Below are 26,699 nucleotides of genomic sequence, written 5' to 3'. Positions count from 1 at the left end.
ATCTGGAAGTTGTCCATACAGGGACATTATTTGTTGAAAGTGCCAGTGACTTAAGCATGCAAATATTTATTTAAAGTGCATGAAACAAAAAAGACTAATTGGATAGGTAAATGTTTTTAAAGTGGATTAAGCCGGGCCTGGTCCTGTAGTCCGTTTCTGAGAAAGCTGAGGTGTGTTGGACCACATAAATTTGGGTGTACTCAACTGCAGTAGGACTAAAGCTGATCAAGTGCCAATATGGTTGGTCTTCAAGAATTAGGGGGCCAGATTCAGAATTTCTATGCCAATCATGTCATTCTGTGAGTAATCAATATATATACACTTGAAACCTAGGAGATAGGAAGGCCCATTCCTTCCTTCCCCCCCAAAAAGTATATCACTGCAATTCAGAGCTGCTTTGACTTTTATGATTTCATTTATAGTAGGAATATAAATAAGGATATTGCTCAGTTCTTTCAGAACTATATGCTTTATTTGGTTACTCAACAAAATTTCACATTTGGAAATATCAACATCTAATTTTTATAAACAGTCTAAAATCTTATTCTTAGCACTAATGCCCTCTTTAATACCATACCAAATCATCATTGTGGAAGGGGTTCTCATAGTAATCAGGGCCATTTTGTATTTTTTTGTTTCATTTATTTTTATATTGTTTGTGTGTAACTAAAGGATTTATTGTTAAAGTTAGATCAATGTGCTCATGATGAGCTCCATATTTAAGCTGCAAAGTATATCATAGGAATATGTTCAAAGCCTTTCCATTCTGATAGATCCTGTTAGAGTTAGTATTTCTCTGGAATATTTTTTGGGAACTTGGGGTCATCTCTATGCCACAATAAAGTCATAGGTGTAGGACTTTTCAGTAAATGGGTTTTTCATATCCTAAAAAATGTTGTTCCTATAATTGAACACTGTACTTGAGCTATAGTTCCACCAAAACACAGTTTAAAAAAAGGCATTCCTTGTTTTGGCTGCTATAATTATGTTAATTCTAAGCTAATGAAGGGGTGTTTTTTTTTTTTTTTTTAACAGCTGTCATGTTGTTGACTTATTGAGTATTGAGTGTAGCATAGAGAGCTCACCTGCAGCTTTTGACACATACTGTCTATGTGTGACCCTTGGCAAATCATTGCACTTCTCAGTAGTACTCAAGGTGACTCTTACACGGTTATAAGATACAGAGAAGGTGCTGTATTGCTAAAAGGGAGCTGCTGGATACAGGAGTTTTCTATGTCAGTAAACTCATAGATACTCTGACCCTAGTGAGTACACAAGATTACCAAACTTACATTATGCACTAAAACTCCTAAAGAAGTTGCTTATGAAATTGCCTAAGAACACACATGATCAGGATTAAGGCCTATGCCAGTGAGGATCAAAAAGTTCCATGAATGAGAGGGATGAGGTCTGTTGATCTATTCTCTTCTGAGCACCTTCACTGACCTCCAGATTGCCTATAGGATAACAAACTGACTTTTCAAAGCCATATGCAGTCTAGTTCAAAACTATCTTTTGAGCCTTAATTCTTACTATTCCCCTTAGCTGCTCAAGGCTCCCAGCAAATTGATCTGTTCCCTTGTGTAACTGTGAGACCTCTACATAAGGTTTCCTTTCATTGATGTCTGTAGGCTCACTTATTGGCAATGGTTCAGTACAAAGATGGACTGAAAAAGCTATCTTTCAATCCTACACCTTTGTGTGTTCATGCAAGCGGTCCTGTCTGAAACTCCCTTGTTCCTTCAGAGAAAGATTACCCTGTTTATTTTCTGTCTTTAGAGCTCTCCTTATGTGTTGAGGTGTTTGTCAACTTGACCAAAAACACTCCCTAGTCATGAACCTTTTAGTGCCATTAAAAAGAACCTGTTGAACAGCAGGTGGAAGAAACAAAATATAGCCCTCTCCCTGACTTTGAGAGGCCATTAGGGGAGTCTGCCAGAGGGAAGTTGTGACTTCTGCTGATCTGCCAAAAGAGATTGGATTAGATCTTTCACAATCTCTTCCAGCTCTAAATCTAATCTAGTCCAACTAGGATAAGATTCAACTTTGCTCTTTTTATTTTCTTCAGATAACTTAGCTGAGTCACAGCCAACCACAGACTCCCTTGGATCTTGATTTTTAGGCTCCTGCTCTCGCTACTACATAATCCTGGCCCCGAGTTGAATCTAAAAAAATTTCTCTGGAAGAATATAGCCAACGGGTTTTGCTTATACTTTATTAGGTTCTAGGATAACCTCCCCATCCCCATCCCTGCCAAAAAAAAAGTTGCCTTAAAAGGAAAAAAAAATTTCTGTCCAATATTTAATTCGCTTATTTATTAGAACGAGTGTATGACAAGCCATGCACATCGAGCAGAGCGAAGCCTTCCCCGCCTCTCCCCTGTGCCAGACCGGGACCACTGGTGCCCTGTGGACGCCTGAGCACGGGAAGGGCCTAGCACTGATGAAAAAACAGGCCCCGACAGACTTGCCCGGATGGACAAAACGGCCACAAAGAAGGGCGTTAATTATCGCCGGCAGCTTCACTAGACCTAACATTTGCTGACCATTGACTCCCCAGCTGTCATAAGGCGACCCGAGAGCTCTGGAGCACTAGGTAAAAGGGCACGTGACACGGGGATGGGTCGCGTGGCGCCCCGCCCAGGGCTCCTCTGCAGCCTCTGATTGGCCGCCTGAAGCCTGGACTCGCGCTCCTTCACGCTCCCCCTCTCTGAGTTGGCGGGAGGTTCGGAGTGTCCCGTGGTGTGCAGCTGTTTGCCGTCGAGCGAAGTAACTGCTCTCGGCTTTCCCTGAGGCCGGAAGCTACAGGACTTGCCCCTGCTCGCCATTTGTTCTACAAACCTAGAGCCCAGGCATTCTGTCACTCAGGTACCTCCCCCATCTCCAGGTTTGGTTGCCTCAGGAGATCACCTTTGCCCCGGAGACTCCGGAGAGCGAGCGAACGACGAGGGACGTCCACCGAGAGCGCCTTCCCGCGGGGCTTTTTCCTGAACTGTTCCCCAGACCGAGGCTGCCTGGTCTCTCTCCCTTCCTCGCTCCAAGAGTAGCCGGTGGGGCGGTGGGAGCGAAGGGGAACGGAGTAAGCCAGAGGGGCCCTATTGGGTATCAGCGCATGTGGCTGGGCTCTCGAGTCAGGCCGCATCTAAAGTGTGCGAAGCGGCCCTTTTGATGTGGGAGCCCGTGAGGAAAGGGGCGTGGGGGCGGGGTGAGGGTGCATCGAGGGGGGAAGGAACATGTAGGCGGGGTGAGGGTGCATCGAGGGGGGAGCAAAGACAATTTGAATGTGGGGTAAATGCACTGGGGAAGAGGAGGAAAAGTGGGATGAGTTCGGGGGGAGGTATGTAGTGTGATGAGTATGCTTCCAGGGGCAGGGAGTGGGGATGTGAGAAGTGCGTTGAACGGGAAGAGGCTGGATAGGTGATAAGTGGGCTTCGAGAGGTGGGCTGGATGTGACGAGTGCGCACTGAAGGGTGCGAGAGGTGTGTGGGCGTGTTGTGATGGGGTGTTCGGGGGTGTGTAGGTCGGTGTGCACACGCTCCTAGCTAGCTAAGAACTCTAGGGAGGCCCCCCCTCTTGATTTTGCGCGGCTGGAATTTCACTCATGGCTGTACTTTTTGCTTCCAGTAGAGGGCAGTGCCCGCGGGCCACACACTTCAGGTAGCTGGCTGCTAGAACAGGTGAGTTCAGACTAGAGCATGAAACATCTCCTAGCTATTGCGTTATGGATTCACCCTGCCATTGCAGTAGTTTTGTTTGGGAATGGGTCCTTTGTACCTCAGCCATCTTCCAGTGTTTGTGCACAGCTATAACCTTGTACATTATTGTGCACTTGAGTTTCCTGTTTAAACTGTTTCAGGATAGGCTATTCCTGTAAATTCACAAATTTGCATGAATTTAGAGGCGGCCAAATGTCATAGAATTGTTAATTCTGTAAGCAATAATATATCTCCTGGATAATTTCAATGAAATATTAAATCGTTATGCATGGGAAGAATGAAATTGTAGATATTTCCTATAGAGTAAATCTATGTGGTTTATTCAGAAGTGCTAGATCCAATGGGTATCTACTATGACTTTTGCAATGCTTAAAGTCATAGTAGATACCCATTGGATGTAGTACTTTTCCCTTGATTACTTCAAAAATGCTTGGACTAATTATATAAATAATGCTAATTGTAGACTTTTATGTAAACTGCTTACCATTTGTGCCTGGTTATCATATAGTACAACTGACTGCATATCGTTAAATGTTAGATAATTTTGTGATAAGATTTCATTTGTGCTTATTCTATATGATTTTTATGCTTTCATGGCCTAGTCATTTATCCATTTATAATAACTTCAAAAAATTAAGGATTTTTTTCATTTGATCAGTCACTCAACGTTCATTTCATTGCTGAAGTTCATGATTATTAAGGATGATCTGAATTTTTTTATTAAAAACTGAATAAGTGCTTTTTGGATAATTGAGTGAATTTTAAAATTTACCCTAGTGCTTGTGAATACAAAGATAGGTGTTTTTTTTTTTTTTTACTGTTTTCTAATATAATACTGACAATATTAAGATTATGCAAATGCTACCGATTTTATGTGGAAATGAAATTCAATATGATAAATTTTTCTTGTTTTGTTACTTGTAGGACTCTTTTCAATAACCAGAATGAGACACAATCAGATCTGTTGTGAGACACCGCCAACTGTCACTGTTCATGTAAAATCAGGATCAAGTAGATCTCATCAGCCAAAAAAAGCTATCAATCTTAAGCGTCCTATTTTTAAAGAGAGTTGGCAAACATCTGAAAAAAATGCACATAATAGTAACAAGTCTAAACGTTCTAAAGGACCGTGTTTAGTTATACAACGTCAAGAAATGACTGCTTTCTTTAAATTATTTGGTAGGTTAAAGTATTTTAATAGTTGTGTAAGAATGCAAAAATTAGTTACAGAAACAGCTATTACTCGTTTTCCATTGTCATATGACTATCTTATTTCCTATCAGACTTCTCACTCTTAATAAATCTATAGTTTCTTCTATACTAACCAGATTTTCTTACATGACTTGCTGATTTAATGGCTCATATCAGAGTAACTGATACCAATTCTGGAAAATATGTTTACAGTTTGGGTTTATTTTTGTCTGATATGAAGTTTTAAGTAAGAAATGGGATTAATAGTACTAATGCAATCTTTGGAGTAAAACACAAAAATTGATCAACCCGTTAAATTATTTAATATTATCCTTCATCAGTGAGATTAAGTGTGAGATTGACATAATTGTTTGCCCAGAGCATATGATGTTTGTTACACTGATACATTTCACTAATTATCAGAGAATAAGATCCTTCTTTGATCTACCAAAAAAGTGTGTGGTACTTGATGTTGATCTAGGATGGTTGTTGGCAATAACAATATGAATTAGAATAAGAACTGGGGCTGGAGAGTTGTAGAAGACATCTAGGACATTAACGAAATCAAAAAGATTCTAGAGATAGCACAAGGACTGTAAAAGGTCTGAGAACAACATTCCTTTTTTGTAATAGCATTGTGACATATTGAGAGAAAGAAGAGAGGGAAACTTAGGAAAAAGTTATGGAGAATTGGGGGAGAAAGTATAGAAAAAAAGAAGACAGTAAAGACATATTCTAATCTCTGATTGATGCTCTAGAAGCCTATGGTTCTTTCCTTATCTCACTATTGATAAGCTTTATTAGGTTATGAATAAAAGTAGCCTGCAGAAAAGCTGTTGGTTTGTAGTTTCTCCCAGCATCCACACCTGATCCTGTAAGGAGGGGTAGAAGACTCCTCTATCCTTTAGGTCATTTAGGAAATGGGAAAGAAACTGATTAGGCAAAAATGTATTACAGTTTTTTCAAAAGAAGACTATCATGACTATTAATAATTGCTGTCAGATGCAAAATTGAATTTTAAAAGCAATCTTAACTTTTAAAACAAAATAATCTAGTGGATCCATTGATGTGAGTACTTCTTTCACTGGTACAAAGTAAATGTCATCCATATCACTTCATCTTATCCATATCTTTCTAAGTACTACAGCCCAATGTAATTGAGACTTTCCTCTTTCGGGACAGTTAGGTGGGCACAGATAGAAGGCTGGACTTGGAGTCAGAAAGACTCATATTCCTGAATTCAAATGTTACTTCAGACACCTACTAGCTGAATGACCTTCAGCAAGACACTTAACCCTGTTTAGCGTAGTTTCCTCATCTGTAAAATGCATTGGAGAAAGAAAAGGGCAAATCACTGCATTATCTTAGCTAAGAAAACCCAAATGGGATCACAAAGAGTCAGGCACAACTGAACAGTAATTATAGTTTTCAAACCACATCCTGAATATAATCCAGTATACACTCTTTTCTGACCATACATATTCTTGTTAATGCCTTTTATACCATTTTCCATAAGTGAGTTGTCTCTGGAAATGTGCTAAAACAATTTTATACCCTACCTAACATGCATTTTCCAGAAGTATGGTTATGGTAGAATATTGCTTTTAAAGAGACAGGCTTTTGCAACAGGGAGCACCTTAGAATCATTACAAGCATTGTCTAAATTCCCAAATAAAAACCAGTTTGACATCTTCACATTCCATTCTGCATCCCACTCATTGACCATCTTCACTGCATATTCAATGAGCTTCGTGGCATGATCTGGTCTATATGTGTTCATCCACCTGATTTTTCTTTCATAAATGACTAAATCCAGTCTCTTTAGACCATGGATGTTATTAATGAAAACCTATTGTGAGCACTATATTACTTATAGTGAGGACTATTAAGCACAATATCATCTACAATTGGCTTCTAGAGAAATTTATGCCAGGCCTGATAACTGATCCTCAGGGATTATTTAGACAAAGTTATAACATATATACATGGAGGTCATTTTTTAAAGGGAACCCTCAAGGCTGTCCTTTAGTTCCCCAAAGCAAAATTTTTTTTAAGTTAAAAAAAAATTGGAATAATTTTTTTGTACCTTTTACTCAATTCTTAATTTTAAAAATGTAGGCTACTATAGAGAATGGTGAAAGCTATAGAAATGATAAAAGTATGTGTTGCTCTTTTCTGATATCTTCTCCTTCACTTATTTGTTGTTATAATACCATTCTTGATCACTTTAATTATTTGGGAATTTTCTAATTTAGTAACTTTTAAAAAGCCATGTTTGGATTTTTATTTTGAAAGGTTTTTTTTGCGTCTTGGATTTTTGAGATTTGGAAAAATGATCTCTGAGTGCCTTTGAAATTGTTGTCTTTATACACAGTAATGTGTATATTGGGTCAGGTGGAACTACTATCTCATTTTAAATGTCACAACTTCTTCAAATAGGCAATCAGGTAATGAAGTGATAAGTTCAGTTATAGTAGTTCCATTGTCATTGATGATGAGAATATATCATCTCAGAGCACTGACAGGATTGTTCTGTATCAGATATATTTGATCTCTTTGTGTTATTTCCATATGCTTACAGTGATCTGGCTTAGTTGAGGTTACACAAGCTTTTCACTGTTTTTTTTTTTTTGTTTTTGTTTTTTTTGCTGCTTTTGTGAAGCAGTATGCTTTTAATTATAACAACATTTTGCTTATGAGGATTTAGTTCAATAATAGGTGTAGAAAAATACATTGTTTCAGCTTTGTTCTGATTTAGTAATTTTGGAAAATATATATTTTAAATTCTTGTTTAAAGTCAGTTATTAGATTGCTTTTTAAAAAGTAGATAATAGTTCAGTAAAAAAATAAAATGTTTTCTATGCTTTGGGTTCAGCAAACAGCAATTTTTTTTCCAGATTTTCATTCAAAATTTGATAAAAGTGTTTGACAAAAAAAAGTGATATAGAGTATCTTAATAGGTAAAATAAATAAATTGCAATTCATTGAACATATATAGATAAGTTGATTTGCATTCCTTTTAGAAAAAGAAGGAAAATCTAGAGCTGCCCCAAAGTAAATCTCTTAAAATCCTATTGCCTACAATAGTATATAGTAATTTATAATCATCTCTTCTCCTTCCAATCTCATTTTATATACACAAGCCAATCAGATGTTGAAGGTAACTGCTAAAAGCAACAGTTATTTGGATAATCCTTGCTGTAGAAGACATTGCAGTGCCTGGGAATTGTAGGACATCTCTGTTTTGACCATCCTTATTTATCTTCATAACAAATATTTATGACTCATTATGTAGAAATTCTTCAAGAGGAGTTTATTTTAAAAATAAAAGTAGTAATCTGTTATTGCAGATGATGACTTGATTCAAGATTTCTTATGGATGGATTGCTGCTGTAAAATTGCAGATAAGGTAAATTTTGTAAGCATATAAGGATTAGCAAGTGACACATTGGTATCTGGACTGCATCTTAAGAATCTTAAAAAGTGAGATATTGATCAGAATTAAGAAAAGAAATGTGTTTTTATTGCTTCATAATTTTAGTTTGTGTGAATTTTTTGGGGTAAGAACATTAAAATCTAGAACTGTGACCTACACTTTGGCACATTCACCAGTTCTATTTTCAGGACTATAGGATGCTGATTGAGTATAATGAGGGGTCTTGTAGATTTTAGATCATTAAACATTATAACAGTTGTCATGGTGGAAAGCAATGTAATATTTAGGTTAATATATTCTACTCTGCATTTTAATAATTTTTAAGAAATTCAGATAAAAAGTCACAGTGGTAATTTTTAAAAATGGGCATTTTAAAGAGATCCTACTTTGGAACTCTCAATATAGAATAAAGTTGTTGCGTGCTGTATGGTATAGTAGGGGGAAAAATAATCCCACATAAACAGCAAAAGCCCTTCTGAGTATTCCTGATTGCAGCAGGAATACATGTTTTTGTTTGTTTGTTTGTTTGTTTGTTTTTATTTTTGTTTTGTTTTGTTTTTTTTAATGGGGAAAACATTCAATTTTATTTAGGTAGGTATGGAAAAATCATCATCATATATTTATTATAAAGTGACAGGTATGGAAATGGGAAAAGAATCTGGTTGACCAACATGTCTAAAATAGAATTTCTTAAATTATTTTCCCACTGAATTCCAAATCTCACCCTAACTTAATTATTTTTGTCAAGGGTACCTCTAACTTCATCACTAAAATTGAAATCATCCTTTTTTCATTCTCCTTCACCACCTATATCTGAATAGTTACTCTATTTTACTTCTATTACATCTGTTCTTTTCTTTTATTCACATGGCCACCGACCTATATGCATAAGACATTCCAGCTCTCACCTCCATGTCTTTGTATAACTTATTTTATATATATTCTGTGGGGTTTTGTTTTGTTTGTTTGTTTTGCTGAGGCAATTGGAGTTTAGTAACTTGCCCTGGGTCACACAGGTCCTCCGGACTTCAGGGCTGGAGCTCTATCCACTGTGGCACCACCTAGATGCCCCATTTTCTATATAGTTTGAATGCTTTTCCTACTTCTTCCTTTTGAATTACTAGATTCTTTCAAGCTCAATTTATGTGACACCTATTTCATAATACCTTTTCCTAATTTCTTCAGTTTGTATACTTCCCTCCTCCACCAAAAGAATTGTTATTGTATATTTGTTTATCTTTGATAGGATATAAGCTTGAAAATAAGGGAGCATTTAATTTGCTTAAATGTTTATTGAATTGAATTAGATGGCTAATAATTATTTGTTTCACTATGGCAGAATTATTTCAAAATTAATACATTCCTCTCTATTGGATTTAAAAGGCAATCTCAGACAAAATTTTATTTAAAATAATATGTAGTCCCAACAATTGACGATATTGAACAGCAGATGGCAGTGTTTACAAATTAACAAAACAGTTAACAGACTTAAATACCTCTTATAGACTGACAAATACTTCCAGCCTTTATATATAGGAAAACTAATGTGCTTGACTGTGACTTGCCTGATGTCATAGAAAAAGCAGCAGTACCTGGGCTAAGGTCTTTTTACCTAGACTTATGTTGGCAAAAGAACTGTCCTACTACTCTTACTTTACTACCATCCTTCTCCATTAATACCTTCCCTTCTGAGATTATCTTCCATTTATACCGGTAGAAGATGGACTTTTATTTTTTTTATCTTTTATCTTTTTATTAATTTTATAATTATAAATTTTTGACAGTTTATATGCATGAGTAATTTTTTTATAACATTATCCCTTGTATTCATTTTTCCAGATTTTCCCCTCCCTCCCTCTACTCCCTTCCCTAGATGACAGGCAATCCCATACATTTTACATGTGTTACAGTATAACCTAGATATAATATATGTGTGTAAATCCAATTTTCTTGTTGCATGTTAAGTATTGGATTCCGAAGGTATAAGTAACCTGGGTAGATAGACAGTAATGCTAATATTTTACATTCAATTCCCAGTGTTCCTTCTCTGGGTGTAGTTGTTTCTGTCCATCATGGATCAGCTGGAAGTGAGTTGGATCTTCTTTATGTTGAAGATATCCACTTCCATCAGAATACAAGAAGATGGAATTTTAGCTGTAACTTGAAGCTAAGAGGTGGAGATGAGGAAGACATTTGAAGCATTGGGAACTAGTGAAAATGCCTGAAATTAAGAGATAAGTGCCTTTGAGAAATCGTAAGGAGGCCAGTATCATCATCATAAGAGTGATGATGTGGAAAGAGAAAGGGAGTGTAAAATAAATGGAAAGATAGAAAGAGACCAGAGCATTTTATATTTGGTCCTGAAATTGATAGGGAACCACTGGAATTTATGGTTAGACTTTCATTTTTAAAAGACCACTTTGACAGATAAATGAAGAATAGACAGGAATGAAAAAAAAATATGTAGCTGGGAGACCAATAATCAGGTTGTAGTATTCCAGGTATGAAATGCTGAGGGTATACATTAGAATGGTAGTAATGTCAGAGCAAAGAAGCAGGGAATATATGAGAAATGTTTGATAAGTTGAATTATAGGACTTAGTGAAAGATTGAATGTGGATTGTGAGAGGAGGAATTGAGTTTGATACTTGGATTTTAAGATTGGTTGATAAGGAGGATAGTAGTGCCTTTAAGACTGGGTGATAGGAGAATGATGATATTTTCAACAGTTATAAGTAAGTTAGGAAAAGTGGAGGTTATATTGAATTTAAGAAGTCATCAGGAGATCCATTTTGAGATTTCTAATTGACAGTTGGAGATGAACAACTATATGATGAGAGATGGATAATTTTTTTTCCTTTATTTTAATTAATTTTATTGACAGTACATATGCATGGGTAATTTTTTTACAACATTATCCCTTTTACTCCTTTCCCAAATTTTCCCTCCCTCCCTCTACCTCCTCCCCTAGATGACAGACAATCCCATACATGTGTTACAGTATATGCTAGATACAATATATGTGTGTAAAACCGAATTTCTTGTTACACAGTAAGAATTGGAGTCAGAAGGTAAAAGTAACCTGGGTAGAAAGACAATAGTGCAAACAGTTTACACTCAATTCCCAGTGTTCTTTCTCTGGGTATAGCTGATTCTGTCCATCATTGATCAACTGGAACTGAATTAGATCTTCTCTATGTTGAAGATATCCACTTCAGTCAGAATACATCTTCATACAGTGTCATTGTTGAAGTGTATAATGATCTCTTGGTTCTACTCATTTCACTCAGCATCAGTTTATGTAAGTCTCTCCAAGCCTTTCTGAAATCATCCTGCTGGTCATTTCTTACAGAACAATAATATTCCATAACCTTCATATACCATAATTTACCCAACCATTCTCCAATTGATGGACATCCATTCATCTTCCAGTTTCTAGCCATTACGAAAAGAGCTGCCACAAATATTTTGGTACATACAGGTCCCTTTCCCCTCTTTAGTATTTCTTTGGGATATAAGCCCAGTAGTAGCACTGCTGGATCAAAGGGTATGCACAGTTTGATAACTTTTTGGGCATAGTTCCAAGTTGCTGTCCAGAATGGTTGGATTTTTTCACAACTCCACCAACAATGCATCAGTGAGGACTGGATAAATCTTACTTGATATCACCATAGAGATGATAATTGAATCCATAAGAGTTGATGAGATTAGCAAATGAAATAAGAGGGAGAAGAGAAGAGAGAGTAGGACAGAATGTTGGGGGACACCGATAATTTGTGGGCATTATCTGTGTGAAGATCCAAAAAAAGATATTGAGGCGTGATTGGACTGATAAGGAGAATCAAGAGAGAATAGGATCACAGAAACCAAAGCCTGCAGAGAGGTCAAGAAGGACTTGTCTTCCTTGATTGAGAAAAGGACATTAGATTTGTCACTTTAAGAGATAATTAAAACTATGGAGAACTGTTTCAGTTGAAAGATGAGGTCATCTGCAATCCCTTTTATTCAGGGGTGATTTAGTCTCCATTAAACATTAACTTACTACCCGAATTCAATTTAAATCATTACAAAGATATGTCAGAATAAAATTCTGTATAAGAAAAAAGCTAAACATGAAATTCACTAATTACACTTACTTATTGTTTTCAATTTCTTTCCAGACTGTGCTCTAGTTGTGAATCTCATTTATTTATCTGGTTCAATCAAGGGGATGATATATTTTTTTTAATATGAATTTTCTATTATCTTTAGTGCCCTATGACTAACTTTGGTATGGCCTAAATCATTCTTTGCAGGTCTTTAAAATGCTTAGCAAGGAATGATTATTCTAGGTGACCATTAATGTTTTGCTATTATACTATGATACCATTATAATGTCATATACTAAATATACTACATGATGCTTTTGTAGGATGATACACTTAAATATATTCTTCATGTTCATGTACATATAAAATTTGATGTTATATTAATTTTTAATAATCTCATTTAAATTCAATTTTTTTTTTCTCTGAGGCAGTTGGGGTTAAGTGACTTGCCCAGAGTCACACAGGTAGAAAGGGTTAAGTGGCTGAGGCCAGATTTGAACTCAGGTCCTCCTGACTTAAGGGCTGGTGCTCTATCCATTGTGTTACCCAGCTGCTCCAAATTCAACAATTTTTCAGTGAATAGGCAACATAGGCTTTTTAAGAGGTCTTTTTTGTCAGCATGTATGATTATTATAATAATGCTGTATTATAATAATGTTTTCCAACCTTAAGAACCTATTCATATCACAAATTTATGACAAAGACATTACATCTTTTTTCACTCTTTTATATTAATTATGGAAGACAGAAAATTAAATATAGAAGTAGTTCCCCTACTAGACCTATGCCATAAAGAAAAAGAAAAAATATCTGTTCAGAAATATTTGTAGCATCTCTTTTTGTAGTCAGGAAAGAATTAAAAACTAAGGGTTACATTTGAGAAATGGCTGAACAATTGCAGAATATAAATATTCCTTTTTTAAAAAAAATAACAAAGAAAATGGAAAGTCTTGGTGTTGAACACTCAGTTGAACCACAACCCAAATTACTAACACAATCATTTCTTATTTGGCCAGAAACCCAGAGGATCTTCACCATTTAGTTCATTTATTTATTTAGTTAGTTTTCTTTTGGGGGGGGGGAATGGGGGAGATGAGTAGGTGAAAGAAGAGATTCATTGCCTGAATTGCTATTTAGCCATATTCGCTGAATGTGTGTAGCCTTAGTCAAACTGAGCCCTGTTGAAGACAGCTTAAAAAAAGTCAAGGTCTTCCATTTCATCCAGGGCCATCTCCAGTTGTCTTGAACTTGCCACTGGACCCAGATAGCTCTGGAGAGGAAAGTGAAGTAGGTAACCTTGCCCAGCCCTCCCTCACTTAAATTCAATTTACTTGCATGTCATGGCATCACCTCCCTGATGTCATGGTCCTCTTCAAGAATGAAGGACAAACAAAAATATGAATGTATTATTGAAAATGCTCTTGTCCTATAAGAAATAACCAAAGGATGGATTCAGAAAAATCTGGAAAAACTTGAATGAATTTCTGCAGAGTGAAATGAGCAGAATCAACAATTTATATGATACCAATACTGTAATGACAAGCTTCAGAAAGACTTAAGAACTCATCATTGTAATAACTACCATTGCAATAACAAACTCTGTCTTTATCATTGCCTCCTAATAAAAAATTGATCAATTTAAAATCTAGAATGAGACATATGTTGTTTCTAGTCATGAACTATATATAATTTTTTTTTGCTTGACTATGCAGATTTGTTTTAAGGATTTTTTTATTTTTTCTGCGAGATGGGAGGGAGAGAAAATAAATGCTTATTAATTTAAAGATAAAATGCAAATAAATGTGTAAAAGAATATTTTAAGTCTTTAAAAATATGTAAAATTTATAACTTTGTATTAAATCATCAAAAAATTTAAAGATGTTAATAATTTTAAGTAAATTTTACTTATAAATATAAAACATTGATATTAAAATTTTAACCCTTTTCCTCTAGTATCTTCTGGCTATGACCTTTGTTTACTTCAAGAGGGCTAAGTTTAGTATAAGCGAGCATACCAGAATAAATTTCTTTATTGCTCTGTAAGTATATTTTCTTTCATTTGATTGTGTGGGAGGATTTTTCCTATATAAAGTTCTTTATTCTGAATAAAGTAACAAATTATAGCAAACTTTATATCTAAAGTCATTGCATTGTCTTAAGTTTTTTTTTTGGTTTGTTTTATTTTTTTTTTTTTTTTTTTTTTTTTTTTTTTTTGGAAAAGGGATTTCTTTAGTCCTTTTCCCAGACTTTATTTTTATTCATAGGCCAAAAATTTTAATAAGTGGTAATAATATTTGCATTATTGTAGTGCTTTATACTTTTAAGTGTTTCCATTCAATTATTTAATTTTATCTTGTAGGGCTGCAAATGTTTTAAAATATTTTTTCCAAGATGAGTATTTAATTTGAAATTGCCAGTTTGTCATTAGAATATTTATTGACTTAAAAACTCATTCCTCACTGCCTTTTAGTATGCGTGATTTAGAATACTAAACACTGGTTTCTAAGTAAATCTTTTTTGTTTTTGAGCTCTTCCACTAAGTTTAAATATTTTACCTTAATTTTCTAATTTATTAAAAATGATCGCAGCTAGGTGGTGTGGCAGATAGAACACCAACCCTGAAGTCAGGAGGACCCAAGTTCAAATGTGTCCTCAGACACTTAACATTTCCTAGCTGTGTGAACCTGGGCAAGTCACTTAACCCCAATTGCCTCAGCAAAAATAAATAAACAAATAGATAGATAAATGATAATAGCTCAGTTCTCTAGCCTTTGTAGATTAGACTTGTGTTGTAGTTGTAATAAAAAATATATATAAAGTGTCCCAAAAGTCTTATGATGGTTTTAAAAGCTAGTTTTTTTTCTATTATATTTGAATGAAGTGTTGCTCTTTTAAAGACTTTTGTAAGCATACATAATTTCCTGTTTATAAGAATTTAACAATAAAGCTTAAATACGTAACTATGAAAATGGAAAAAACAGGTTGAATTATTTGTAGTCTGTAAGCAACAAAAGATAATTCTTAAGGTAAATGTAAATCTGAATCAGTCATTAAAGACATAGACATGCATTCTATCCCTTAATATGGAATAAATACACATTTCCAAATGCAGAGGGGAAACTGAATCTATACTTGTTTTATTTCTTAACAAGAATCTTACTAAAATTTGTGAGCTAAAAAATAATTTGTATTTACTGCATTTGAATTTATTCTCTTTTTATTTATTCTGAATATACATGTATATATTGTCTCCTTTATTAAAACATAACTTCCTTTTAAAAAAAAAGATAAATGAGCTAATATTTGTAAAATCCTCCTTACTTCTTCAAAGAATAATAATTCTTGATGATGATGAGGATGAGTAAAAATTAACACCTTTGTTATATATATATATATATATATATTTTATAGATTGAATATTCAATTCTATAGTTTGTATTTGTGAATTAAGCCCTTTCTCCCAAACTCCTAAATTCCTAACATTCAAATTTCATTTAGTTCCCAGGATAATTTCTATTTCATACTGTTGTATTAAATATTCATTAGAAAAATATTGCTATTAGAGCATGTTACACAAATGACTATCAGAACTCTTCTCAAGACTAGTAGACATAGATTAATACATAAAACTGTATGTTATTTTGAAATTTTGTGATAATTTATCGGTTTTGTGCCACTGTACCTTTACAGTTCTTCAGTTGGTTCCCAATTAGTGTGAATAGTGAATTCCCATTAAGCATTTGTGTTATTTGAAGTTACACTACATTTTTTCATTGGACTGGAATTAATGGCCATATTTTATACAATTATTACTTCAAATCATACAGATTTAAATATATCTAGTCACTTCATAGAAATCATTATTCACATTAATTTGTACCTATAAGTTGTCAATATTTGTATTATAATGACAATTAAGAAGACAAGATCTTATCTTACCTTAATATTTTAAAGTAAAGGAAAACTTATATGTATATAATGTAGTTTATCAAATGTTTGTAAAAAATTTTGTGCTCATGTATACATAAATATGTTTATAATTGCTTTGAAAAGGAATATGAAATAAATTATTTTGATGTTGAAGTGAAGAGAAAATCCCTAACATTTACTGTGTGATCGTGAGCATGTCAACCTCATGTCTTTGAACCTCAAGTTTCCTCATATGTAAAATGAACAGAATATTAACCTATTTCACAAGATTGGGGAGAGGTGTTTTGTAAAGGATAAAATGCTATATAAATATGAAATATTTATAAAAGACATAATATTTGCAGTAATTCATTTCTGTTATATTTTAGTTTTTAAAATACCTTATACATATTATTTAATATAGTCCTCCCATTCCACATACTAAGAAATGAATGCTCAGAGGGATTGTGATTATTTATATATTTACTTAGTGGTGATAAAGCTGGAACTCTAATTCTATCTGAGCCTGATAGTCTTTCCACTACACAATGAAGGTAACACCGCCTTTATAGTCCTGGTATGAGAAAACACTTGTCATTTATGTTACTGACTTTTTCAGTCCATTGACGGACATTTAAGTCCTAACACTGTGATAGATGTGGTACCAAATAAGAGAGTAACTATAGAGTACAAAATTTGAACAGCAATATAATAAAATGAGTTCAAATGGGTGCTTTATAATAGTTTTAAAATTTTATATATTTATTTTACTATAACATTAAGTGAAGGTAGTGGTAAGATTAGATATGTATTTCTGTTTCATAATATTATTGTGTTAATTTTTTATAGGTATCTGGCTAATACAGTTGAAGAAGATGAAGAAGAATCAAAGTATGAAATTTTTCCATGGGCTTTGGGAAAAAATTGGAGGAAATTATTTCCTAATTTCTTAAAGTTAAGGGATCAGCTTTGGGATAGGATTGACTATAGGGCTATTGTAAGCAGACGGTGCTGTGAAGAGGTAAGGATTTTTTTTAAATAAAAATTTTTATATAACATTAAATTTATACATTTTCATTTTTGTATTTCCTTTATAAAATGATTATATTTCATATAGAAGAAGAAACTTAATATTAGTTATTGCCTTTTACATGGCTTGTATTTTAAACTGCATCATTTTTATAGTTGATATTTTAATCTTAAAATGGACAGTTTTTGGTTTCATACATGACCTGTTCCTGTAAAAAGCATAGGATCATGTGTTTAGAGCTTAAGGGGAACTCCTGATCCAATTCCTTTTTTTTTTTTTTTTTTTTTTTTTAACTTTTTTCCAGACTTAAAAACCATGGGGGAAATATATCACATGATATTGCCATAACCTATGTATTTGCTTGAGAATGATGGCATTGATGTGGGATAGTAGTAATTTCTATTAAATAAAATATTTGTGATATTTCAGGTATGTAGACAATCTTGGTCTGAAATGAAAATTAGTTTTTCTAGAAGTTGGTTTGATACTGAAAAAGAAAACTAATTTTCTCTAATAGGTATTATAACATGGGTACTATAACATTAGTTACTAATAAAATAAAGTCATTAACACTAAAAACTAACAGATAAATTCTTGAGGTATTTCCCCTTTCCTTTGAGTTCCTAAAACAAACTTCGGGTATATTCAGATCATATCTGTGGAACATCCATGCAGAGGAATCTAGATTGGTGTGCTTGTATAATCTAGCATTAAAAGCTTACTGACATTAATTGGACAAAGAAGCTGATCCTAAGTATTAATTGAGAAAGTGAACCAGACTTCTCATAAATCCCACAAAAAAACCCAAACCAAACAACAAAAAAAAAAAACTTAATAGAAATATTAGCGAAAGTAAATGATAAAACACACATAGACCTGTACAAGAAAACAAATATAAATTACTTTTATAAATATAAAGAAAAAATTAGCAAGAGTGTTGTATTATAAAGAACAATTGAAACTGCTGAAGTATGAGAAGCAATGAAAATGGAAAAAAAACCATGCAGATATCCTGGGAGATGTACTCAAAAGTATAAAATTTATGACACTTTGAAAAAAGTTAACAAGAATTGACTATGCTAAAAAAATTCCAAGACCAAATAATAGAAAAGCTTGAAAAAAGGAAATAGTCAATTAATGACTAATAAAATTAAGCAAGAATTTTTAGAATAAAAAAAATAGCCAACATGGAAAAGAGAAATAAAAGAAAAAAAAATGTTTAATTCATAGAAGCAATGACCAGCCAATTTACTACAATGGACAATAAAATAATACAGAATGAAGAACAAATTTATTGGAAAATGTAAAACTACATAATAGATTTGGCAATAATATCTTGATGTTGCAATCCCAGGATTACTTTACATCCCTAAAAACCTAGACAAACAGAAGAATTTGGGGAAGGTATTTGAGAAAATCCTCAAAGCAGATTTCTAAGAATTGCCTCACCCCTTCTTCCTACACATACAAAGACCAAGAACCAGAAATTGTTCACATCAAAAACTTAAAACTCTTAGGTACACACTTCTGAGGCAATAATTAAACAAACTATGATTTGTGAGTATAATGTGATATTTTACCATAAGAAATGGCAAAATACACAATTTCAAAGCAAATTGGGAAAATTATTTATATGAACTGATTGAGAATGAAATCAGAAGAACTAAGAGAGCATTAATATAATAGTATTTTTGAAACTGACTAGTTCACAGACAAACCAAGAGATTGAAGATGAAGCATGATAGCTACTTAACTGCCAAAGAAGTGAGAGACTTAATTTAGAGAATGAAAAATGTTTGGGGGCATAGTCAACATGAGAATTTTTTATTTGGGGGCATAGTCAACATGGGAATTTTTTATTTGAATATGCACTTTTATTACAAGGGTTTTTTATTTTTCATTTGTGGGAGAAAATGAAAGAAATACATACATGTTTATTTTTATTAGAAAATATTAATTTATTATCAATTAAAAATTGAGGAGGAAAAATAGCACAACACAAAAAGAAAGCACAGAACCCTGAAAATGAAGAACCCAGGTTTAAATAGTGTTTGATATATGGTAGTTAAATTTTAAATTCTGTTACAAGAGATCGTATAGTAAGCTATCAGAAGAAAGAAAGAAAGAAATCACTAAACCAAGAATAAACAGGATTAGAATAAACTCAAGAACAGGGGAGGAACACAGAAATTAAAATATAAATTGGTCAGAAAAAAATGATTTAATTAGTTTTCATTAGGTTAATTAGTTTTCATTATTTCATTAAAATAATTTGTGTGGAAATCAATATTTTTTTGATAGTTTGAAGGGAGTCTGGATAAAAACTCTACTTAATCTTTCTTTTCTTTTATCTAAAATACTATTTTCAGTTCCTTTATATTTCTGAAAGATATTGTGGAATGGTAGATATGAAAGTAGACCTTAGAGTCAAGAAGAGAGAAATTCATGTTTTGCCTAACATAAATTTTATGATCATGAAAAAAAAATCACTTAATTTGTATATTTGTGGACAACTCTTTGAATCCATAATTACTAATGTCCATCTCTGGAGAAAATTCCTCACATAGATAAAATTATAGTTTCCACACCAAAAGAAAAAAAAATTATGTCTTGCCAAAATGGATTTTTTTTTTTTAACCAATGAAGTAGAATTAATATTCATCTTATTTTCAGTAAGAACAGAAAGAATTTTGTAGAAACTTATCTTGGGAGAATAACAGAATGTTGAAATATCTTTAACATTTTCATTTTTGAAATATTTTGTAACAGAATTTCAGAGTTGGAAATAGTTTTAGTGGCAATTGTGTCTATCTCATGCCTAACAAAAGGTCTTTCTATGATATCCCCAATGAATGATCATATTTAAACAACCTCCAGTGATAAAAGAACTCAAATATATTTTTTAAAAATATAAACAGGGCTGAATGGGAGCCCTTACAGACAACAGATAGAGGAACTTGAACTTTTTTCAGGAAACAATTAGGAGAATTTACAATGTAGAATACTTAAACCTAAAAATGCAAGATCTAGCATGCAAAGTACCAGTACTACACTTGATCTTAGCCAAAAGGCCGAGAAGCGATTCAAAGTACAAGTAAAAAAGCAGAAAGAATATTATACTTAGTGGCACTCAAACTCATGAGTAGCAATAATAATAGCTATTGAGATAGTATCAATAACTAACTTAGCCACATGCCTGTTCTGTAAAGAACTCAATATGTTGAGTTCCTATTACTGAAGGTCTAAGTATGGCCATTTGTTGGAAATGGCCTAAAAGACTCTTACTCAAATTTAGGACAGAATAAATGACCATTGAAGTTCCTTCCAACTCTGAGATTCTATAATTCCATGTTATAAGGTTCTTTAAGCAGAAATATTTCAGATACATTTCATTGTGAGGAAGTTTCCTCAAAATAAGTTTCTACAGCATTTCTTTGGTTTTATCCCTACTTTTTCAGCTGTACAAAATCTCTTATTTCAATTTTTTTTCTATATATCCCTACTAATTAAATTCCTATCTTTATTCCCTTTGGATCTGGATAGATGGAAGTCCCTATGCTTTGCTACTGGTCCCTCCTCTCTCAATCCTGTCTTATCTTGGGTTGACCTTTCAGCACTTCTATCCTCATCTGATTTCCCATTATATATTCTATAATTATTATGCTGTTAACAAACTTTCTAAATAAATTACTTCCTCTAGAATTTATATTTTTTTGTATTCTTAGGAAACTGGCTAAAAGATCATTACAGTTCCAAATCATATTCAGGGCTATGAAGGAATGCTTTTCCCTCTCAATTGCAAATCTCAAGAGATCAGTCACTTTTCAAACCCCTACTTCCTTTATATAATTATGGTCATGAAATTGTCCTCTTAGTTCTGCTTAATTTGTTCTCCATCATACAAATTTTCCCACATTTTTCTGAATTTGCCCTCCTCATAATTTCTTATAATGCAGTAATATTCCATTATATACATGTACCACAGTTCATCAGGCTTTCTTATGAAAGGGTATCCATTTTTTCCCAGTTCTTTGATATGACAAAAAGTGCAGTTATAAATGTTCGATCATATGGGTCCTTTCTCCCTTTAATTTCTTGGTAGTATAGACATAATAGTGAAATCACTAGATGAAAGGCTATGTACAGTTTAGTAACTAATTTACATTCCAAAATTATCTAGTGGTAAGGATATTCCTATTAATGATTCAAAAACCAGTAATGTGTTAACATGCCTAGCCTCCCTGTTCATAAGTTCTTTTTTTTTTTTTTTTTTTTTTTGGAAAGCTTTTTATTTTTCCAAATACATGCAAAGATAGTTTTCAACATTCACTTTTACAAAACCTTGGATTCCAGATTTTTCTCCCCCCTCAGCCCCTACCTGTAGACAGTAAGCAATCCAATATAGGTTAAACATTTGTAATTCTTCTAACATATTTCTGTATTCATCCTGCTGCACAAGAAAAATCAGATCAAAAGGTGAAAGAAAAAAAAATGAGAAAAAACAAACAACAACAAAAAAGTGAAAATACTATGCTTTGTTCCACATTTAGTCTCCACAGTTCTTCCTCTGGATGTGGGTGGCTCTTTTCTTTCACAAGTCTATTGGAATTTTTCTTGATATCATCTCATTGTCATAAGTTCTCAACATGCTTTTAAAGCCACAGAGACCACATACAGAGCAAGTGTTTACTATAGTATTATTAGGGTTGTGTGGCTAGAACAGTTATCTTCTACTCAGAGTCACCAGGTGGTAGTCTTGAGCTTTACCAATTATGGTATCCTCAACCTATAAGGGGGTAACATTCCTGGAGAACTCTGTAAATCAAAAATAGGAATGTTGGTACATTGAACCTATGGGAAATAAGGGATTGGATTTGCATGACCATCAAAAACAATTAACTTTTCATAAGAATTGCTAGAATTGTGCTTTTCTGTGTAGACTTCTTTATAACAAAACATTAATTCAAAATTACCCATAAAATGCAGTACACAAAAATAAATAATTGGTATCATGTAAAACATTTTTTCTCACTAATAATTCTCCAGAATTTTGTGACTTTTGGTGCCAACATCTCAAGGAAACAAAACAAAATATTGATTTCAGACAACATTCACTTTTCATATTATTGTACCATAAATACTGTACACAAATAAAATTCTTAAAACAAAAAACATTTTTTAACCTGAATCTTATTTTCTATTGTCTCAGATAGTGGTGTCAGGCTGTTGTATGGTATAATCTACTGCTCTAAATCTCTACTTTGGCCACCTTCTGAAAACTAAATGAGAGAGGGTACTAGGACTTTGGTTGCTAAGACATAATTATTGCTATGGGAAGATGAATGAGACTGGTGAGGTTTCAGCATCACCTTAGAACTCAAATAATATACTATTCTTTGTGGGCATAATTGCAACATACAACTTGAGTTTTAAAGTTTAATAAAGTCATGTAAATGCTTAAAATCAAAGTTAAATGTATTAATGTTGAGGATTGACTGTAGTTGTAAGATCTTGCAAACCTTAAGCACTATCTCTATGTATAGGTATTACTAATCATCCAAAGAGGACCTCCTCTCTTTACCTTCCCATAGAATTAAGAGTCTAAAGTTTAAGCATAAAGATATTACCATGATGATCCATAAACTCACTTAGATCCTTCATAGACTGTTTTGCAAGTCTCTGTCCCTGTCTCCTCAATTTGAATCAAATAAAAATTTATGTATTTGGCATTTAAATGAAGTTGCATTTACTTTTTTCAAAGAATTGAATATACCTTGTTTTTAAAATCCTTAAGTGGCAAGAGCCCGCACTGCTCTTGCAAAAGATTTGAATTTTCAATCAAACAATGTGAAGAGTATGAATTTGAAATCAAAGAATCCAAGTTCAAATCCTGTGTGACTTTGGACAAGCCATTTAACTTTTCCAACTCTGTTTCCTCATCTGTAAGATGAAAGGATTAAATTAGATACATTCTAAACACCCATCCAGTTTTAAAATCTTTAATATTATAATCTAGTATTTTACAAAAGGATCAAAGTACAAAATGAAATAAGCAGAACCAAGAGAACATTATACACAGTACCAGCAATATTGTACAATAAAGATAACTGTGAATAACTTGGCTTTTCTCAATATTATAATGATCTTAAGACAATCTGAAAGAACTCATGATTAAAAATATGATCTGCCTCCAAAATAAGAACTATTCTGCTATTGTCTGAGTATAGACTGACGTATACTATTTTTCTTCCTTTTTTCTTTCTTTCTTGCCTCCCTTACTTCCTGCATACCTTCTTTCCTTCCTGCCTGCCTGTCTCCATGCATGCCTGTCTTTCTTTTTTATTTGTCTTCTTGTACAAAATGACTAATATGGAAATGTTTAACATGATTATACATGTATAATCTATATCAGATTGTTTACTATGTCAGGCTATGTCAGGGAGGATAAAGGAAGGGAAAGAGAGATAAAATTTGGAACTCAAAATGTGAAGAAAAATGTTTAAAATTATTTTACATGTAACTGGGGGAAGATAAAATATTATTTTAAAAAATGGATCCAAAGACTTTTTTTATGGAAGTACCATCAGCACCCCAGTTTTTATATTGGAGAAAAGAGTTAAAGAAGTTTTCAACATATTCTAGTTGGTTTTCTTGTGTGGCCAGTGAATGGTCTACACCTCTTGGCCAGCAGCTCAAATCCAGTGCCTTCTCACTATCTTCTTTTGTTATTGCATCTTCATGCAAAGAAGAAAATTTACCAGGTGCCTTCTGACAGCTTTTATCTCAGAAAGAAAGAATTTGTAAAAGTCCTGCTAGAGCTCAGAGCTTATTCAGACTAACAGTTGGCTTTTATGATATTCAAGGATTTTATGTGATGCCTACAGGTATGAAAATGCAAGGGAAACATTAGCTATCTACTAAAAAGAACTGCTTCCAACATTGGTTACATTTCTTCTATCTAGTTCTTTTTTCATCCTTTTTTTGGAGAGAAGAATTTTATCATAAAGGGAGTGGTACAATAGAGAATATATTAGATTTTATATCAAAGAGCTTGGATAATAGTCCATTTAATATCCTTGAAAAAAAAATCATTCTACTTAACTGATTCTAAATTCCCTTGTATATAAAATGAAGGCATTATACTAGATGATTTCTAAGATTCCTTTCAGCTCTAAATCTGTGAAAATATGAACCATTAATGAATATAACACTATAATTCCGGATGCTTTGAATATGCACATATATATATGTTATATAAAAAGAATTTAACTTCTGATTCCTATATGCCATATCATTTTGTTTCTCATTGGCTTGTAGAAAACTGTAATTTTTTACCTTATGCAGATAGTCTGGTTATTGTACAACTTGCATTTTTACTTTTTTTGTTTGTATTATTAAGATTTAACTATTTTCTTGCTATACTAGGTTTCTTTGAGTTCTAATTATGTTTTCCAAGAATAAGGATCATGATTGATTGATTGAAATCAAAATATCCCATTTCATCAGAAGTAAATGCTAAAATGTTGTTTGAGATACTTTAACTAGCTGAGAATGTCTGTCATAGACTTTAAATGTAAAAAAATCCTTGATCAACTAGAGTGGCTTGCGTAGGAAGCATTAATTAAGAAAATTAATTCCTTATATGACTTGTATAAAATCAGGGAGCTAATTCAGAATTTAGAGGAAGGGCATTCCATCTAAATTCCTGAGAAGGAACTGAATGGGAGGGGGGAGGGGGGGAGAGGGGAGAAAAGGGAGAGGAGAAAAAAAAAAGCAGAACCCTGGATCTCAGTCTTTCTTCTACTCACCTTTGACCAGAGGAAGACCTTGTGACCTTCAGAGGTACATAAGATTTCCAGTCTTCTATCAGCATCCTAGCAGTGTCTCTGGAACAACTAACTACAGTTATTTAGATTAGAAGCCAAGGATATACCAGAAGCATAGCTCTATAAATAGTCTAGCAGAGCACTATATATACCTAAGGGTATAATCCTTAAGGATTGCAGCCAAAAGATGTGAAAACATTTTACAATTTATTATATCCTTTAATATCCATAAAGAAAGAATAAATATCAAATATGTAGCATTTAACAAAGTAGAATTGCTACTTATATATACTCCACTTCGTTACAAATACTTTAGGTTTTAGCCTACTTCCCTTAGACTGTATTTGTGGATCAATGTTGAAGACATTTTGGGGGAAAGGAAGGTATTTTGTACTAACTACACCATTTTAATAAATATCCTTTTCTAAAAAATGATTGGAGATTCGTGATTTATAGCATTAGAAAGACTTCACCCCCCAAAAAAAACCTCTCTAAGGCTAATTTTAGGCTCTGACCCAGCACATCAGTGGGAGTTTGAAATCACTCCACTATATGCAATATATCAGGTTCTCCAGTTTCTTGGTTTACCTCAGCTTGTCATGATCAAGAATTTAATAAGAATAACAATAAGCTTATTGTTATATTATTTCTTAATAATTAGTGTGAAATCCTTAAAAAAAAAAAACCTAACACATTTTATACTACTTTGTGTCATGTTTGAATTTTAACAAAAGAGTAAACTGAGACAGATCACACAAGATAACATTTATTAAGCAAGGATATGCTAATCTGTCAATATATGAATCAATTGCTTGCTTCCATTAATGCCAAGTACTCCAAGCAAGAGGACAGACAGTTCTCCTTATATAGGATTTGGGGAGCATAGAACAAAGAACAGAACAAGGTAGATGACACCATGGAATTAAGGGCAACATGATTGATTGGAAGTTTGGTAATGGGGGCTAACATCAACTCCCTTTCTTTTTTCATGAGATTAAGAAATGCTCATTGTTTAAATCTGGATGGTCAAAGAGTAGCCCAAACGTTTTGGACATCAAATCAGACATCTTTGAAGGATAGTATCCTTTCTGTTCACACACATTTCCCATAGTTAGCAAAATTCTTTGAAACAAGAATAGATTTAAAAATTTTAACCCATTACAGTTCAGCTGAACTCAATCTAAGTTCAAAGACAAAAGAATCATGACAATTAAAAGACAAAAGCAGTTATAGGATAATTAAAATTACTTATAAAGATCAATAAGAAAATGATACAGAATCAATTTTTATCTATTTTGTATTTACTGTACTGCCTAGACTAGTGGTATCAAACTCAAATAGAAAAGGATTCCTGAAAGCCACATATATTGACTTAAGAGAACTACAAATTAACATTATGTTGCATTATATTTTAATTTATTTTGTTAAACATTTTCCAGTTATATTTTAATCTGGTTTAGGGTTTCACTGGGAGTTTGGCACCTCTGATCCAACATACTGTTTT

General features: G+C 33.2%; 1 protein-coding gene and 1 pseudogene across 3 annotated transcripts in view; one reads left to right on the top strand and one right to left on the bottom strand.

Annotated features, from left to right (window-relative positions):
- The first annotated feature begins 2,688 nt into the window (after positions 1–2,688).
- The window catches only part of SPDYA (speedy/RINGO cell cycle regulator family member A), a 30,030-nt gene continuing 6,019 nt past the window's right edge, over positions 2,689–26,699 (top strand). The window contains exons 1-6 of one of the 3 annotated variants that reach the window (XM_074288260.1): positions 2,689–2,867; positions 3,624–3,676; positions 4,640–4,894; positions 8,257–8,315; positions 14,384–14,469; positions 17,189–17,360. In XM_074288260.1, the coding sequence (XP_074144361.1) occupies positions 4,660–4,894; positions 8,257–8,315; positions 14,384–14,469; positions 17,189–17,360 (552 nt within the window). In that variant the 5' untranslated portion in view covers positions 2,689–2,867; positions 3,624–3,676; positions 4,640–4,659. Of the gene's footprint in view, positions 2,868–2,930; positions 3,079–3,623; positions 3,677–4,639; positions 4,895–8,256; positions 8,316–14,383; positions 14,470–17,188; positions 17,361–26,699 lie in introns of those variants that run through there. The other 2 variants (XM_074288263.1, XM_074288261.1) reach the window with 2 other exon arrangements.
- On the bottom strand, positions 20,353–20,452 carry LOC141559306 (U2 spliceosomal RNA; annotated as a pseudogene).

This window comes from Sminthopsis crassicaudata, chromosome 2 (genome assembly GCF_048593235.1).
Source record: "Sminthopsis crassicaudata isolate SCR6 chromosome 2, ASM4859323v1, whole genome shotgun sequence".
NCBI lineage: Eukaryota > Metazoa > Chordata > Mammalia > Dasyuromorphia > Dasyuridae > Sminthopsis > Sminthopsis crassicaudata.
The sequence above is the reverse complement of the archived record's forward strand: the minus strand, read 5'-3'. Positions and strand labels throughout refer to the sequence as shown.